General features: G+C 47.0%; 2 protein-coding genes across 6 annotated transcripts in view; both read right to left on the reverse strand.

Annotated features, from left to right (window-relative positions):
- LOC132454103 (dynein heavy chain domain-containing protein 1) overlaps nucleotides 1-14,696 on the reverse strand; it is a 31,695-nt gene extending 16,999 nt beyond the window's left edge. The window contains exons 1-21 of one of the 2 annotated variants that reach the window (XM_060047275.1): nucleotides 14,401-14,696; nucleotides 13,229-13,727; nucleotides 12,494-12,688; nucleotides 11,792-11,995; nucleotides 11,087-11,197; nucleotides 10,568-10,724; nucleotides 9,775-10,032; nucleotides 9,372-9,515; nucleotides 9,056-9,137; nucleotides 8,424-8,863; nucleotides 7,511-7,757; nucleotides 6,991-7,148; nucleotides 6,389-6,511; nucleotides 5,821-6,112; nucleotides 4,918-5,045; nucleotides 4,640-4,838; nucleotides 4,464-4,555; nucleotides 4,111-4,351; nucleotides 3,397-3,522; nucleotides 3,172-3,263; nucleotides 3-3,081 (exon numbers count right to left, since the gene is read on the reverse strand). In XM_060047275.1, the coding sequence (XP_059903258.1) occupies nucleotides 3-3,081; nucleotides 3,172-3,263; nucleotides 3,397-3,522; nucleotides 4,111-4,351; nucleotides 4,464-4,555; nucleotides 4,640-4,838; nucleotides 4,918-5,045; nucleotides 5,821-6,112; nucleotides 6,389-6,511; nucleotides 6,991-7,148; nucleotides 7,511-7,757; nucleotides 8,424-8,863; nucleotides 9,056-9,137; nucleotides 9,372-9,515; nucleotides 9,775-10,032; nucleotides 10,568-10,724; nucleotides 11,087-11,197; nucleotides 11,792-11,995; nucleotides 12,494-12,688; nucleotides 13,229-13,650 (6,790 nt within the window). In that variant the 5' untranslated portion in view covers nucleotides 13,651-13,727; nucleotides 14,401-14,696. Of the gene's footprint in view, nucleotides 1-2; nucleotides 3,082-3,171; nucleotides 3,264-3,396; nucleotides 3,523-4,110; nucleotides 4,352-4,463; nucleotides 4,556-4,639; nucleotides 4,839-4,917; nucleotides 5,046-5,820; nucleotides 6,113-6,388; nucleotides 6,512-6,990; nucleotides 7,149-7,510; nucleotides 7,758-8,423; nucleotides 8,864-9,055; nucleotides 9,138-9,371; nucleotides 9,516-9,774; nucleotides 10,033-10,567; nucleotides 10,725-11,086; nucleotides 11,198-11,791; nucleotides 11,996-12,493; nucleotides 12,689-13,228 lie in introns of both variants that reach the window. The other variant, XM_060047276.1, reaches the window with a different exon arrangement.
- LOC132454104 (extracellular serine/threonine protein kinase FAM20C-like) overlaps nucleotides 1-16,772 on the reverse strand; it is a 39,857-nt gene that overhangs the window by 18,302 nt on the left and 4,783 nt on the right. For all 4 annotated transcript variants that reach the window (XM_060047281.1, XM_060047280.1, XM_060047278.1 and 1 more), the window contains exons 5-8: nucleotides 16,515-16,607; nucleotides 16,021-16,136; nucleotides 15,426-15,606; nucleotides 15,209-15,318 (exon numbers count right to left, since the gene is read on the reverse strand). In XM_060047281.1, the coding sequence (XP_059903264.1) occupies nucleotides 15,209-15,318; nucleotides 15,426-15,606; nucleotides 16,021-16,136; nucleotides 16,515-16,607 (500 nt within the window). The remainder of the gene's footprint in view (nucleotides 1-15,208; nucleotides 15,319-15,425; nucleotides 15,607-16,020; nucleotides 16,137-16,514; nucleotides 16,608-16,772) is intronic.

Genomic DNA, 16,772 nt, shown 5'->3' on the forward strand with positions numbered 1-16,772 from the left:
ACCATAACTGCCCTGGGGCTTTGCTGAATCTTTGAAATGAGTTCCAACTCCCGATACCTCAAGCAGGGCCCGTAGAATCCTGATGAATGACATGACTTCTCCGAGTCCATTCACAGGGTTGGAAGAGCTGGTATCTCCTTCACTATACATTGCAGAGGTCAGATTGCGTTGCTCAAGTGATTGGAGCGTCTTGCTGAAAAGGTCTTCTGCCAGACGATTCCACATGGCTATGGTCCCTTGATCCAGTGAGCCGTCTCGAATAAGAGCATCCAGTTCAGCCTTCCACACTGACTTCCACAAATCAGTGCCTGTGAAATACATGACACTGCACCGTGTCACCGCAGATGGGGAAGCATCGCTTAGATCCATTACCTCTGCCAGGAGCTTCAACGCTGAATGGCCTGGCGAAAGCCTTTCACCCGAAGGCAGGCACAGTGCACGGTCCTCAGGGCTGGAAATGCTGCTGAAGTAGTCCAACCAGCCAGGCTGCCCTAGGGGCTCCCCATCCATCACCACCCACTTCACCACCTGGCTGTTATCATTGGCCCTCTTGTGCTGGGGGTACATACTGATGCGTTGCTCTGCTCCTCTGAGCACTTTGGTGAAAGTTCCATCAAGCCATCCTCTTTTTTCGCAGAGGCAACCAAATATCTCTTGGTGAGACATGGCATTGGGAAACAAGACCAAGGTTTCCACAGTGTTCCACATCGAAGCAGAGTTTCTGTAAGCTGTTTTAAAGGGATTTCCATCTGTTCCGCCTGCTTCATTAGGAGGATCTCCTGCCCTGGTAGCCAGTCTGCGAAGTGACCCTGCAAGAACCTGGTAACAGGTTGTCTTACCACAGCCCGCAGGCCCGAGGAGCAGTGCCGCTTTGGAGGATTTTAAGGCCTCGTGGAGGGCGAGAACATTATGAATAATTTGTGGATCGGGGAATAGCCCAGTCCTACTTATCTCTTCAGTTATTGCACTTTTAAGTCGATTCTGCTCTTTCTCCTCAATATGTTGCAGGGGGAAAATAAATGAGCGTGCTGTTGGAAAAGTTTCTTCACAAATTCTACGGAGCGCAGAGGCCTTCCCACACTCTTCGAGAGCTGGTAATAAAACAGTGTAAATTGCATTGACAGCAGCTTTCTCCTCTATCACCCCCCGTACAATGGTTCTGACTTGACTGATGCCCTTAGAGCTAATATTTTGTGGATTTGGCTGAGACACTTCACCTGTTGCATTGTGAGGGACAATCTGAAGCTTGCAATATGTAGCTAATGATGTCCCCTCAAATGAAACGTGTTCTTTACAGAAACTCTGTTTAGCGGATACTGCAATGAGATTTTGCAAGACCAAAAGCCTGCTGCTCTGGACATATTTTGGAAGACAACCTGAATCTTTGGCAAGGTCAAATAGGGTCATCAGGCGTCGACTCAAACTAACGGCTTCTGAGAAACCACTGGAGAGCAGCAGCACCTCTGTGATGGTTCTATAATCTGGGGGAGTCAAGGCCACTGACCGGATGGCTTTCCGCAGTTCTTCTGTAATATCACATGCGTAGTCTTTGGATGAAATGACAACGCATCCATAATTGAGCCTGGCAAAAATGCTCTGTCCAGCAAACGACATGGGGCGATTTGGCTCAACGTTCGGCATCTCTGCTAGGTTTTTCTGGTATCCGGAGAAGAATTGGTGAATGTCTGCTAGGTGCTGTCCCAGTAACGCCTGGACCACAGGTCCCAGCAGGTTCACGGAGCGCAGCACAAGGTACGCTCCACTCTGGAGGGCCCCACTGAGCGCCTGCTGGATACCACAAGGCCTGGTGCCTGAACTACACTGCCAGGTGACCACCTGACGCCCCAGCGCCCGTCCTAGTTGCGTCACAGTGGTTCTCTTTCCACATGTGGAATGCCCGCTTACCAACCCGCACCTGTAGCTAGTGAGAGCGAGGAGAATTCCCAAGACGGCTCTGTCGGTAGAAGGAGTGTGGACCATCGTCCAGTGCTCCGGGCCAAAGTACTCGTAACCATACATTAGAGTGGAGCCCAACACGTCCACATAACAGATTGGAACATTACTGCTGATTGGGTGACCGTTTGAGTTGTTTGGACTGTGGTTGGCTGGGTTAATATGATACTTCATCATGCTTTGCCACTCAAAAGATGCCTCCAGCTCACACTTAACATTCATAAATCTGGTAAGCCTCTGGGCATGATTCATGCTGAACTGCACCAAATCCTGCAGTAACAACATTACGCGGTGAGAAAGTGGAGATCTATCAGAGATACCCACAGCTCCTTCCCTTATGGCACTACACAGGTGTTGGAGTCTGGAAGAATTGCGTTGTTGCATTGACCTCAACCTATCTGGAGCTGGGATCTGAGAGGCATTTAGAACTTCAATGCACCACGCAGATTCTTCAGCCACGAGCAGACACTGAAGTGGGTAGTGGCACAGCAAGTCCAGCATAAGACAAACATCTCTTTCCTCATCTTGGTCAAGCTTTGATTCTGGTTTTGCTGTTTCCCCCTGGTATCGTGCAGCAGCACATTGTTCAGTCAACTTCATCAAGGTGTGTTGCAATTCTTGCTCCAGTGCGCAAAGCCAAACCACTGGATCCATGTGAGGCTCCACAGGATGGAGGAATCTAACATGTTCTACAAGGCTGCCAAATACCCCCAGCACCTTCATCTGCACTGAGGAGACATCAGTGGACTGACAAACGCTCAGATCAGCACTATCGTTAGCTACTTCATGGTCCAGCTCAAGCCGCCGCACGCCTTGAAAGCATTTGCTTACAATGGTGAGTAAAATAGCAGGAGCGGGCTGTGATGAGAACAGCTTCATCACCTCCCTGTCGCTCAGGAAGCAGAGCCTGGGGAACTCTCCCCGAGGCCTGTTGAGAACGTCCCTCAACCCGGCGGAAATAGCCTCCATGATGGTCAGCCCATCGAGGAGCTTCTTGCGGAGGTCATTACCGTAGATTTGGGCAGAAACACCCTTTTTGGGACGCAGGATGTTGAGCACATGATAGTCACTTAAGATGGAGAAGATAATCTCCTTGAACGTCTCATCCACCAGTCTGAACTTTTCCAGCTGTAAGGAAAGATAAAACAGAAATGCATTTGCTGAATCACAGCTAGATACTTGGATAATAAATTATTGTTTTGTGAAGACTAAAAGTACCAGTAACTGTGTGCCGACAGAGGCTTCATTCAGCATCTTTGTGAGGAAGGCCCACGTTTCCTGGTACCTCTCAATCATTTCAAGCCGCTCCCCTTAAATAATGTAACACATAAAATCAACACACTCTGGCCAATAATAAATACACGTAACCAATATTTTCTTTAATATTGTATCCATTATTTTATGCATACAGCGCTATGTTCGGTATGTAAGCCTGCTCCCTACCCAGATCCTGCAGTAGCCGGGCCCAGTTTTCCACCTCAGGCCTGAAGTCAGAGCAGTAGGGGGACCACAGAATGGAGGACAGAGCCATCACACTGTCCTCTGCGTCGGCCCGGAGAGCCTCCAGTCCTGATGAACACAACATTACAAATTGCTCTCTTTGAGGAGCATAACTTGGTCTCCATCGGTGTGCCTCTAGCTATTTACTATCTTGAGTGCGCAGACAGTTATTAAATCGCAAAACACTTTTCATATTTAGCTTTCCCCCGGCTACCATTGAAGAGATATCCAGTTCAGAAAATAATTGCGGTGAGACAATGTTATTACTTGTGCTGTTCAACATAGAAATGAAAAAAAACAAGGCGGACATAGCAAACAATTGCTGATCTATTTCAACCATCTCTAAAATGAGTAGAACCTTCAATAATTTAAACTAAAATGAATACTTTATTATATGTAAATGAATGAAATTAAATGGTAATGAATCGCTGAAGGCATTTATAAATAATTCAAGTTGGAGATATGAATAAAGCAGGTAACAGGTAAGACACATTCACTTCTATATCTGTGTCTTCACTTAGTTATAGAGAATCAAATCTGTTCCCATCCAGCCAATCAAAGAGTAAAACTGAGTATTAAAACCAACAAGTTAAAAGTGAAATTACTGAGACAATGTTTCTTGATATGTCTTTTCCATTGATCCAAGATTAGTCTTACCAATGATGATGAGCATAGCATCACTAGATGGTTGCGTGGCAGTCGTTAACCTTGAACCAGTCTCAGCCTCAGCATGTAGCTGTTTTGTATGTATGGTACCCTGGCCGTTCTGTATGACATCCTGTTGCCATTTAAGGATGGTGCAGGATGGTAATATTTGGAACATTTTGGCTTCCCAGCGACACTGAATTTTCTGGAATTCCTCCTCCATACACCACTGCATGTGTCCCTCTCTGGATATCTGATTGGGTAAGAGAGGAGGAAGGCTTTTCTTTAGTGACTACTTCCAGTCATTAACATCTTTCAACAGTATCAATGCTGTTAATGGTACTATTGCACCAAATGTTGGATACCCTGTTAATTATTTCCAGGTGTACTCCAAGTGGCATAGACATCAACTCAGTCACAGTCAGCTGCTTTGCTGGGGTGTACAGAAGACCCATCCCTGTAAATAAGAAATATTCTTTAATTATTATAATACATAGTTATCAACATGGGCTAACATCCTCTAACCATTCAAATAAGATACCTTTAAAAATGTTCTTGATGTGTTTCTCTTTGAGTCTGGGGCTGCACAGTTTTTCCAAGACTGGGAGATGTGTGCTGAACTGCTGCACGGTTCTCAGGATCTCCTGAAGCACTGCATGATGGGAAGGAAGAGTCAGCCCCACTGATGAGGCCCGCTGCTTCCACCATCCGACTTTTTCCTTGGCTACAGCCACCTCAAACTGTCCAAGAATCACACAGAGGGTTACTGGTGCGACCGCTGGATGGACTGAAGAAAGTGTGTGAATGTAAGGCCCTCACCTCGGTGAAGGCCGAACGTCCCCACTCTTGGGTCGTGGCTTGACAGTCAGCCAGGAGCTCCCAAAGCTCTCTCAGAGTCTCCAAGTTCTGAGTGTCTCTTGTCATGACTTTCAAATCCAGTGGATATCCTGAGAATATAAGACCAACACTTCATCCAATAGGTTTCCTATTATCAATCTAATAACACAAAGTCTGTCTCATAATATGCTTGACTAAATTAAAGAATTTGGCCTGTTTGCCCTGAGCCCAGGTTAATTGTTAATGAAGATGTAAATAAGCCATGGTTATTAGCTTAAATTCTGTGTTGACACGCCACTGCGCATGCTGACGGATTTATAAAAGGAGGTGCATTAGAATTGAGGGGGGACATTTTTACTGATTGGAACGCAACCTAACCATTCACTTCGGAATTAAAGATTAATGTACATAGAGCAAGATTCTCAACTGAATACAAATGGGAATTTTTCCCCCACTGAGCCAGACCATTGAGTGGGTTGAAGCAATAATAAATCCAGTCACAATACAGAATTGACCACCGTGCTCATGACTGGAACATTTAATGGTCAAGAATTCAAACTGCTTACCTCTCAGTCTCAGTCAATGAGCATTCGCAGTTGCGTACAGAATTGAAACTATTGGATTTTTTCATCCGTGCTCACTTTTTGAGAAGCTACCTAGCATCTCGACTTAGACAATGTCAACAATTCACCTGGGGCCTTAACAACCAGACAAACTAACCCTAACCCTAACCCAGATACATTTTTATTAAGATTTCCTTAAGATTTCTTGACGTAAAATTGGCTGGCTGCCAATTTGGACAAAAATCTACATTTGTTCATCTTTTTTTTATTTAGACAAATCCAAGTGAAGACGTAGCGGCCAGATGGTCGTTTGCTTTTTCACCTCTCAGGTCCTCGCTGACGCCAGACAGCACCTTGATCTTCCTGCCAAATGCTTGCACCTGCTTGCACAGGAACCTCAGCTCAGCGCACATCTCCCGCATGCCTGCGCCCGGGTCCAGTAGGACCCCAGAGGGGGGGCTGGTGGCGACGGCGGCCGAGACGGTACGCGAGAGCTCGTCGACCAGCGCTGTGAAGGATCGCTCCAGAGCTTCACACATGGAGGGCATGTTCAGGTCGACCTTCTGCTCCGCTGCCTTCACCAGTTCAATGTAGCTCTTCCACAAGCTCAGAATCTGGAATAAAGCACAGTGAGTAGGAGAACACACTACAGGTCGGCCGGAAACCCAGCTTTAAAGAAAAGTATTTTCAGTGCACTACCTTGTTTTACTCTTATTTATCTCTTATTTTTGCCTTAACATGTGACTGCTGTTCTGTAGTTATAAACTTGCCTCTTCTGGCCTTTCAAGAATACCAACAGTGTGTGGCTACCATCAAATTAATCTATGAATGCACAGGGGATGTAACCCAGAACTTAGGTCGCTGGTGAACACAACACACGTTGCCCTGACCTGTTCCTCCAGTGCCACCTCCTGCTCACTCATCTTCCTGAAGTTGGTGGTAATGGTGCCCCGAAGTGACTGAAGGTACTCTACCCGTCGCAGCATGACAGGAGAGGTGTTCTCACGCTTCACCTGCCAGGTGTGGAATCAGGTCAAGGTTGTTAAGGTACAGCCCCTAATCAGGTAGAGTCTCCAAGAGCATCACAGGACAACCTTAACAACCCCTAAGGCCTAATGACCCATCTCAAGGGCTAAAGAACCCCCCGACCCCGAGGGGATAAGGAAAACACAAGAAGCTAGTATTGCAGGAACGGCTAGGTGAGCAATAGGTGCAAAGCGGGCAGACATATAATTGTCGTGAAAACTATATTCATATTTAAACAAAAATAAAATAAGAAATATAGTGGCATAGTGCTGTTACATCATATATATATTGTTTGGTTTACATTTTGTATTTATTAGAAACTTCACTGGCATTCTTGTTTCTGTTTTTAAGGAGGTTTCCTTCAAATCTGACTAGAATCCTGAAAATATGAGTTTGTGTGTGTGGTGTTTGGTGATTCAATTGTAATAAACCTTGACATCAAAGTTAAAGTTTGGAACATGCTTACCTTGGTTGCATATAGTGTGAGGCAGCGCAGGTCACGAGGGTCCTCCATGAGTCCAGAGATGGTGCTCCTGAGCCGGGACACCAGCTGCTCAGAGTTCAACCTCAGTTCCTCCACCAGCTGGGAGAGAACCTCTTCCTCCATCACACCCAGCTGCATCCCTGGATGGAGGAGGCGAGGGGGAAACGTTGACCTGCCCAGGCAATCGAACCCCTAACCATGGCAGTGTCCTAACCATAATGTACCGGTTGTACTACGCAGGGAACCCAACCCCTAACCCTGGCAGTGTTCCAATCATAATGTACCAAGTGGGCTACACAGGGTATCCCAACCCCGGGCAGCGTTAATGCTATTCTCCATCAGCTGAGCCACACAGATCCCACACAGTAACACGCTCAAGTGATGGCTCATTAAGGAGGTGACAGGTGCATTCTGGGAATCCACCAATCTCAATGGTGTCACATGAGATGAGATGAGACGTCATTTATCTGTGAATGAGGCACTTTTGGGAATGTGTACCCACCCTGCTCCTCGAGGATGACGCTGGCGTCGACATCAAACAGCCGGTGGGCGGTGGGGAAGGACCGAGGCGCGCAACGGACCCGGTCACTCCAGCGGCGCATCTCTCCCACCAGCTCCTCGTAGGCCGAGACGGCCCCGCCCTTCAAGGCCTCCAGAGAGGAGCTCGATCCCCATTGGTGGGTGAAGGAACGCATGTCCGTCAGCCAAGCATACTCGCCGCAGAGCCGCTGAACCTCTGCCTGGGCTTCCTGTCACATGACCAAAAGACCACGACTCAGGATCCATCATGGCCTTTAAAGGATACTGGTATGCCTACTGATCTATGAGAATGTATTATTTTTGCCCTTCTAAGACCATCGTCTCAATTGCCAATTCACATTTCCATAGCTTGCTAGAGGTTGAAATCACTGGTGGTTTACAGAGTGGTTTTAATCAAGTACTGAACTCAATGTGCTGTTGATTCATACAGTATATCATAGTGGCAGGCATTAGCATCTGTTCATTGTATCGCTGATGTCCCATCGAGATTTGCTCTTTAATCTTATCGTATTGCTTATCTTATCTTTACTTATATATGCATCTGTAACCTAAAGCAATTGTTTTAGTGCATTCCTGTGTGCTTTTCTAAAAAAAAACATGTTCATAATACCATTTATTCTTAAAATAAATGGTATCCCATGAATCACATTGAGAACAATAATGGTTTATGTAAATAATAAATAAAAAAGCCTGAATCCTCTTGCGGTATTAAAGGATTCTTCAGCAGCAGGCAGACTGCCTCACTACCGGCAACATTCCATCAGTAACCATGACGACGCCCGTCATGTCAAGGATCGCAAAGAAATCCCGAACAAAATGCCCTGATACATTCATTAATCTCCGGAATCATCACAGAAAAAAGGGACCACCCTTGCCTGCATGATCCCGGTACATTGACTTTGCTCCTCCTTTGAGACTTCACTGGTACCCAGCTGCAACTCCACACATCTTCTTGACAGGGGAAGGCAGCAGCCTCTCAGCCTGCGACCATGCACTGCTAAAGGGCTCTGCCAGGGGAAGAACACACTGGAAGCTAGCCCCTCTCTGGATGTCCAGTCAAAGGTTCGCCCCTCTCTTGGTGTCCCCTCTCTGGATCTCCCCTCTCTGGATCTCCCCTCTCTGGATCTCCCCTCTCTGGATCTCCCCTCTCTGGATCTCCCCTCTCTGGATCTCCCCTCTCTGGGTCTCCCCTCTCTTGATCTCCCCTCTCTTGATCTCCCCTCTCTTGATCTCCCCTCTCTTGATCTCTCCTCTCTTGGTGTGTTCTCTCTGGATCTCTCCTCATGATTTATGTCTTCATACTGGCTCTTGAAAACTGGGGATGATACAAAAAGAAAGATGAAAATGGGATGCACACAAGAAAAACAAAAACAACGTATAACACATATTATGGTCAGTGGACGTAAATGGATGGGTCTTGGAGTATTTCATTAAAATGGCTCAAGAGTGTCCAGGTGAACACTTGTTTAAAACAAGGGCTATGAGTCATCAATATGAAGAGAAATACCTCCAGGAGCCAGGCGGAGGTCCTGTTTCTCAGAAGGAGTAGAGTCTGTGATCTCCAGGAAGAGACCACAGCTATCACACACCTGCCAGAGGAAAGGAAGACACCTGCTGAGTTGTGGAAGGTGGATGACTAACTCCCAGCTCTGATAATCCTATCTGCTGAAACCATTTCCGTATTGGTGTCAAAACCTGCCAACTGCATTCTACTTTCATTCAAGAGACGATTGATCATTGTTCAGCCAAATCATCATCGTTAATCTGGGGTTTTCCCCCAGTCCCAGTGACCCTGGACTTTGGTGAGAGGGCGAGTCTGTTACCTTGAGGATTGTATTGGAGAGTCCCAGTAGGGCCTTTTGCACCACGTCCTGGAAGAGGGGCAGGGCGGGTTCCACGACCAGCATCCCCTGTGGGCCGAACACCAGCCGGGCTCGGAAAAGACAGCCCTGTTTGGCCTCCCCCCACTGATAAAAGACAGCAGAACTATTAGAAAGAACTTCATGAATAGATTTACATGAACCTTTATTGCTGAATAAGGGTGTAGGAGTGCATATTTTCCCCTTCTTTTTTTTCATCCTTCTAGTTTTCTTTTCAGCCAGTGGCACACTGATCACACCACAATTGTGGGTGAGGATGCGGGGAGCAATTACAACATGACCATGATACCAAACTCTCCAACCAAAAAGCCCTCAACCATCACACACAACACGCCCCTCCCCCCACCTTGATGACACTTCTGAGGAATGAGGTGACCTCTCGCTGTATGAGCGAGCACAGTCCCTGTACCGTCATCTGATTGGCCAGGGACACCACGCGACCAAGCGTCTGAGACGTGCGCCCCGCTCGCTCAAGCTCCGCCTCCAGGCCTCGGCGCTGAGCGAGGTGCAGGTGCCGGGGTTGGTGGCGTGCCGTGGGCTCGTTGCCGGTACCATGGACACGCAGCTGTAGATCCTGGATGGCCTGGTAGCACTCCTGATGCAGCTGGGGAGAGAGCGAGGGAGACGAGCGGCTGACAATACCATGCAGGAAACCTTGGGCTTCACTCAATAGGGAGGCAAAAAACTCGTAAAAGACTTAAGTTAGAGTACAATACAACAGCACACTAAAATAGAGGAATAAAATCAGAAAAATTAAAAAACATCTGTCTGGAGAACAAACAGGACAGCAGGGGAAAAACAGGCACACACGTTTGCACGTACGTATGTACTAGTGTACAAGAAATGATAAGTGACTCACGATATCATCCACATCATCATCCAACATCAGCATCATCAAACATCAGCAGCATCATCCACATCTACAGCTACGGCTTCAAGGCCCTGGATCCGGCGTTGCCATGGTTACAAATCTCCTCCATTCCCCACATCCCCTCATAAAAACTACCGACATGCCAGTGCCGCCCTGCTATAAAAGCTACAAGAGCAGCTACAAAGGGTCACGAGTGAAAATATTACAACAATTTCCCAGTCTCCATTACGAGCCTGATGCTGTGCCAGTTCCGCCGTGTTTCTGTTACCGCCGCAATGATGGTGGAGCGTCTCTGCTGCAGCGTCTCCAGCGTCCTCACGCTCTGATTGTTGTTGAGGGCCAGCGCATCTTGGTACTCCTGCAACGTGTAGCTCCTCGTGCTCGAGCACGGCAGCCAGCGGAGCTCAGCCAGCTCCTCGTTCACACTGCAGTAGGGTTGATATTATTATTGCACACCCCGTTGGAGACATTAAGTTCTCTCCGACTGCTTCCCGCCTCGGTGTGCATAAAGGGAGCCCTAATAAGGATAAATGAGTGTGGGTCTCTATTCAAGCATAAAGCCAAGCAAGCATTTTGCATTGATGGCACAATGCAACTTTTAAAGCCTACAACTGGTGAGCTATTTGCTTGCTTACTTACTTTCATTACATATCATTTATTTAAAAATAGATATTGCAAAGGGGGTAGATAAAAGCATTCCTCCATAGACAGCCCAACATTCAGCACACCCCAGGGCAGACATCTGTTCTGCAATGAGGATGATTTAACAAGAAATGAAGATGTTCACCCAGCGAGGAGGACTAGAGCGTGTCTGAACTGAGGCGCGGCGATGAGCAGCAGGTCCTGCAGAGTGTCACATTTACGCTGGAAAACCATGCGACTGACATTTTCTCGCCACCTGGGACAAAGACAAAAGGAATAACAACTTGTCAGTGTCCACAAGTTAAAACTGACTGTCACTCACGCTCCCCTGCCTGTCACTCACAAACCGCTGCTAGTCAGTCACACACACCCCTGCCTGTCAATCACTGCCTGCCGCTGAGACAGGGATTTGGGTGCATGTGTAAGATATGAAGTGTTTACGCCACATCTTTATGCCACATAATGGAAATCATAAGTAATGCATGCACTTAATGCATGCATGTGTATAATAAATGCATACAGATTTGGATGATGAGGGGAAAGGCAGGCATTTGTATGTGAAGCAAAAGACATGCTCATGTACGATATATCAGAAAATGACCACATAAGATACATAACACATGCATGTGTATGATATGTAACTCAATACATGTGGGTGTGTGATATGTAACATAATACATGTGGGCGTATAATAAGTAACTCAATACGTGTGGATGTGTGTTATGTAACTCAATACATGCGGGCGTATAATATGTACCGGTAACTTAATACATGCAGGCGTATAATATGTTACTCAATACATGCGTGTGTATATGTAACTCAATACATGTGTGTGGTCGCAGTGGGTCACCAGTTGAAGGCTTGGCGCAGCACATAGTCCCTGAAGAAGGGGATGGTTCTGAGGGCCCCCCACAGCTGGGCCTCCCGGTGCCAGTCCTCCAGGGAGACCAGGGCCTCGGGGCCCCTCTGGGTCACCTGGAGCACGGCGCTGGACGAGAACACGTAGTGGTGGGGTCCAGCCCTGCTGGGATGCACCGACTCCAGGTCGTAGGGCCTGGGGGGAGGTCAGGGGAAGCTGGCATTGGAGAAGAAGTGGCTCCAGATCAATTATGATGCGATCACGAGGAACGCTGCTAAGGAGAATTGGTTCAAATGCAGTAAAGTCCCTGATACAGACTGAATAATAATGAGCATCACCGGATGGTCCCTGGTTAATAGCTGAGCCTTGGCTCAGTCAGAAGATGCTTCTTTCCTATTCTGAGAAGTGGATGCACGAAGGCTGTCGAGTACCTCGACAGGAACAGATTGGGACCCAACGAGTGTTCGTTTTCCGAGTGTTCTGAGCAAGCGCAATTTGTTTCGATGCATAATGAGGATATTATACCAGACTCATAATTAGACAAACCAATGACAGCATGAGAGGAACGATCGTCCCCACAATCTAATTTAGTAAGTCAGCATGACTGAACTCTTGCTCGGCACATGGTGCGAGGGGTCCGAGGGACTAGATGAGTGCCATCAGTAGAGGAATGATTAGTGATCACGTCAGTACCGGTATTCATCACGGCAGCTCTCCTTCAGGTAATAAAACTCAAGTGCTCCTCCCTGGCGCCTCCTCTTCTTAGCCAGCGCCTCCACCACCTGTGTGCCCGTGAGAGGAGCTCTGCTCCCCTTTGCGTCCTTCACGCCAGTGGTGCCTCCCCCGGCAACAGCCGGCGCTGCCCTGGCCTCAGTAGGATCTGGGAGACTTGGACGGGGGTAGAGGGGCGATAATCATTTCAATTACAACTCGTTGGAACATTGCCACCGGGGGCAGAGCCGGTAGATGAAACTGTGCTACCAAGGTTGTGGGAGAACATCACCACCAAGACATTATACTGGCTGAGAAAAAGGGAATCTGTCTAACTATCTACCCATGATCATTACTTTGTGTTCAGCAGTGGAAATGAACTCACATTTAAAGCTTCAAAAGATCTTTATCCATCTGGAATATATTTTTCCTTTTGATTTCTAATCGAGTATTGACTGTGACAGTGTTTGAATCGAGTCCGGCCTCTCTTTTTAATACACAGTCAATCACATAATTCAAAACCTTGTGCCCTTATGACTGACTCTTATCCAGTTGTATTAATAAACTACGTCATGCAGCAATTGGAATATTTGGTAGTCTGTCCAATTTTACGCCAATGATTTGACTGTTCTCAACCTCACCTGTACGTTGCTTTGGAAATTAGCATCTGCAAAGTGACTCAAAGTAGATGGCATGTCAATGTAAATAAGGCACTACCATGGGTCTGGTGATCTGTGGACTGGCGGGACCACCGCGATGGGGATGTCAGCACCCAGCGCCGTAGCCACCATATGGGGGCCTTCCGTCCACAGGGAGTCCCCGATGGCAATCCCTGGTCCATACTGGGCTATGAGGCCGGGCAGCTCCACCAATGACAGCACTGTACTGGGAGGATGACGTGCCAAAACTGTTGATTGACCAATCAGAGACTCAAACCCGAAGGCGGGCGGGCGCCGCCCTCTTCCGCGTGGTGTCAGGGGCGGTAGGGTCAGGGGAGGTCCGCGGACCACGTCCACCTTGGGGACACGGCTCTTGACCTTGGATCTGGGCCGGAGCTGGGTGATGTCGGGGGGACTCTGGCCGGGGGGTCCATACGGGGGTTTTTCCTCGTGTGGGCCAGCCAGCATGGTGCTGGTCATTTAAGGTCCACTTTAGGCCGGTTGATATCACATTTGGGTTTTTTTCTGCACTACACTAAACTAACTGTGAAGATAGACTAAATCGATTGTAGAAGGGAAGGATAGGCACAAATTGTATATGTTAGACAGAAACAGTACAAATAGAAGGATTCATGCTATACAGTTAACCGAGGTGTACATCCTACTATAAATACTTTCAAACCATTCATGCACCAGTACATGTTACTAGGCAGTTCTTAGTCACATATTACTTTAATATCACAATCACTATAATACAATACTGATTATAAATTAAACTATATAATATTCAGTAGTTCAATGCAGAATATTATCGGATTACAACGACGACAACAGTGGCCGGTTCCAAACTACGGTGACGTCGTTTAAAATCAGTGAAGGACGTCACCAGGTAAAAAAAAAACCTTATTCAAAGAAATTCTGTTCTTCAAGTTAACTCTGAAAAGCTTAATTTTTACATTGATACCTTCATATTTGGAAAAGGGTTAAATGAAAAGTACAATACATAAGCCAACTCTACCTAGCTGTTTGCTGCGGTCTTGCAAACAGCCTACTGAAAACAATGATTGAATAATAAATTGATTTATAATCTATTTTTTCGATAGACCAATATCATCAGACAAATTAACGCTTTTGCAGTCTAGCTATGTCAAAAGAAAGGATCGAAAAACGCTCAAGTGAAATAGTGAAAAGCAAAGCAAAGTCCTAAAGTGCAGAAGGAAACTTTGTTACCTGCCTCTGCAGCGTCAACACAACCGCAGCTCTGGCTGGTTTCCATGGCAGCACTCCGTCAAGTTCACCGTCGCCTTCCTCTGAGGTCTGTCTTCAGCTTCGTATGGTCAGTTCGTCCTCGAGGTTTTTGACAACGAGTAACAAAACGATTACCTTGATTTGTGTCGATAAATCACAGCTCACGCGTGTGTGTTCCTGCGCGCGTGCGTTTTTGAGGGATAGATCGGCCTCGTTCGAAAAAACATGTTATTATTCATAATAAGGCTACACATTAAACATACTTCTAGTGACTCGCTAGTCACATAGCACTTTAGAACTAAGCACTCTAGCACATAGCACTTTATCCATAAGTTCTAGTGCAATAAACACTTGCACTTGATCCCCATGCTGTCGATTTCTATGTAATACAGCAAGGTGCAGTTTAAGTCTATCAAGCCCCATGTTCTCGATGTTAAAATGTTGGTTTGTCTGATTGTGTTTGTGTCTGTGGTTGTGTTTTTGTTCTGTTGTACTCTTGTGTATGTTAAGAAAGCAATGATGCACTGTGCCCAAGACAAATTTCCCTACGGGGACAATAAAGTTGAACCTTGAACCTTGAACCTTGAACTACGATATGTTTAACGCATTTATGTACATTTACATGTAATCCATACGATGATTAATGTGTCATGGCCTATATTAGTCTGTATTTATAGAAGGCCTATGTAGATAAATAAGAAAAAATGCACGCTGTCAAAGTAGGGCAGCTGTCCTTTATACCACCGTAGTTTCTTTGAACATTCATGAATGGAATTGATTGTAAACCTACTCATCAGGAAGTCCAGTATGGCCAGGTCTACGACGTCCACCAGCCTCGTACCCTTGTCGTACGGCGCGGTCTTTTTCACCGTGGAACAATAGTCTGGCTCTGTTTCCCACCTGGAATCAAAACAACTTGTGACATTAACTTTACTTGTCACTTTCCCTTTTTCATATTATAATGACATATTATAGGCTACTTAAGGGCACTGTTGCAATAAACACACTTTGCCAGCTTGCTACGGCTGTACGACCGTCTCCACGGAGACCTCCAGGTCCTCCGGATGGCCAGCGAGAGGTCGGGCAGCATTAATGCCACTGAGCCCTCCAGGGCCGTGGGGCGACCACACACGGCGTGCTCCGTTGAGCAGTAGTACGAGCACTGGCCGTAGAAACAAGTGTTGCCCACTAGGGGGCACCGAAGATACACAGCCACACAGGAGAGGGGACGAGAAAGGAGGACAGGACAGGGGAGGAGAGGAGAGGTGAGGGGAAAGGCGATTGAGGAAAAGCGGACAGTTAGGAATAGAGGAGATGAGAGAGGATTGGAGACGAGGGAAAGTGAGACGGAGGGTTACAGGAAAGGAAAGAAATTGAATGGGGACGATAGGAGGGGAGAGGAGATAAGGAGAGGAGTTGAGAGGAAATTAGAATAACGGAAATAATAAACTAAAATAATAACCATAAATCAGTTGTTCCCCGAGGCTGTGGTTCTTTATGAGCAGAAACAAGATGGCGGAGGGCCATGAACAACACACACAGAGCACGTTATCGATCTGTGTGTTATAGGACACCAAGATGAGGGGGGAGGGGGGGGGGTACCAGGAGAGGAGAAGAAGGTGCGGGCCAGTTTGTGGTCTGTTGTGACGTCTTTGATGTCCTTGACGACGTCCACCAGCCGGCCCACCACTGGGGGGATCCGCCGGTACCCAAGAATCCTTCAGTAGGAACCGGGGGGAACGATGAGAAAACAGTCAGAGGAAATAATGGCGAGAGAGTCTTGAGGCATTATTGTTTTAGTGCCAGACGACTTCTTGATTTGAATTAGGTCACAATGATAAGAGATGTAAAAACACATCTATATTTTATACTTTTTCATTAAATGATGTACCGTGCAGGCGTCCTCAGACTCTTCCCAATTGAATAAAATGAACTCTGATCGAAACAACAGTTTCATGCCGTCTGCCATATTGTGCTTTGCAGATCCCATCTCATTATAAACAGTGAGAAAAGGAGCTCTACTGTGCTGTTCTTCTTGCTAGCCAACTGGGGCCAGCTGCCAGTTAACACCATACCCCCCGCCCCCTCATCGCTACCTGTCCAGGTGGAAGGCAGCGATCTCTGCGTTGTGCCGCTCAAAGTCAGAGAAGTAGTAGAGGTTGAAGTTGGTCTCCTCGTCTCGCTCCTGCCTGTGGGGAGAGCAACTCATCTTAAAACCAGCGCACGTCGTCGTTTCATTTCATCCTAGGTCGGCTCCATTAAGGCGTGTCAGGCTACCGACTCAAACCATCTTTGAGTCGCTAGTTGTAACGCTGTTGGTGCACTGTACGTGTACTTGAAAGCGAATCATTTAC

This window comes from Gadus macrocephalus, chromosome 3, assembly GCF_031168955.1.
Source record: "Gadus macrocephalus chromosome 3, ASM3116895v1".
NCBI lineage: Eukaryota > Metazoa > Chordata > Actinopteri > Gadiformes > Gadidae > Gadus > Gadus macrocephalus.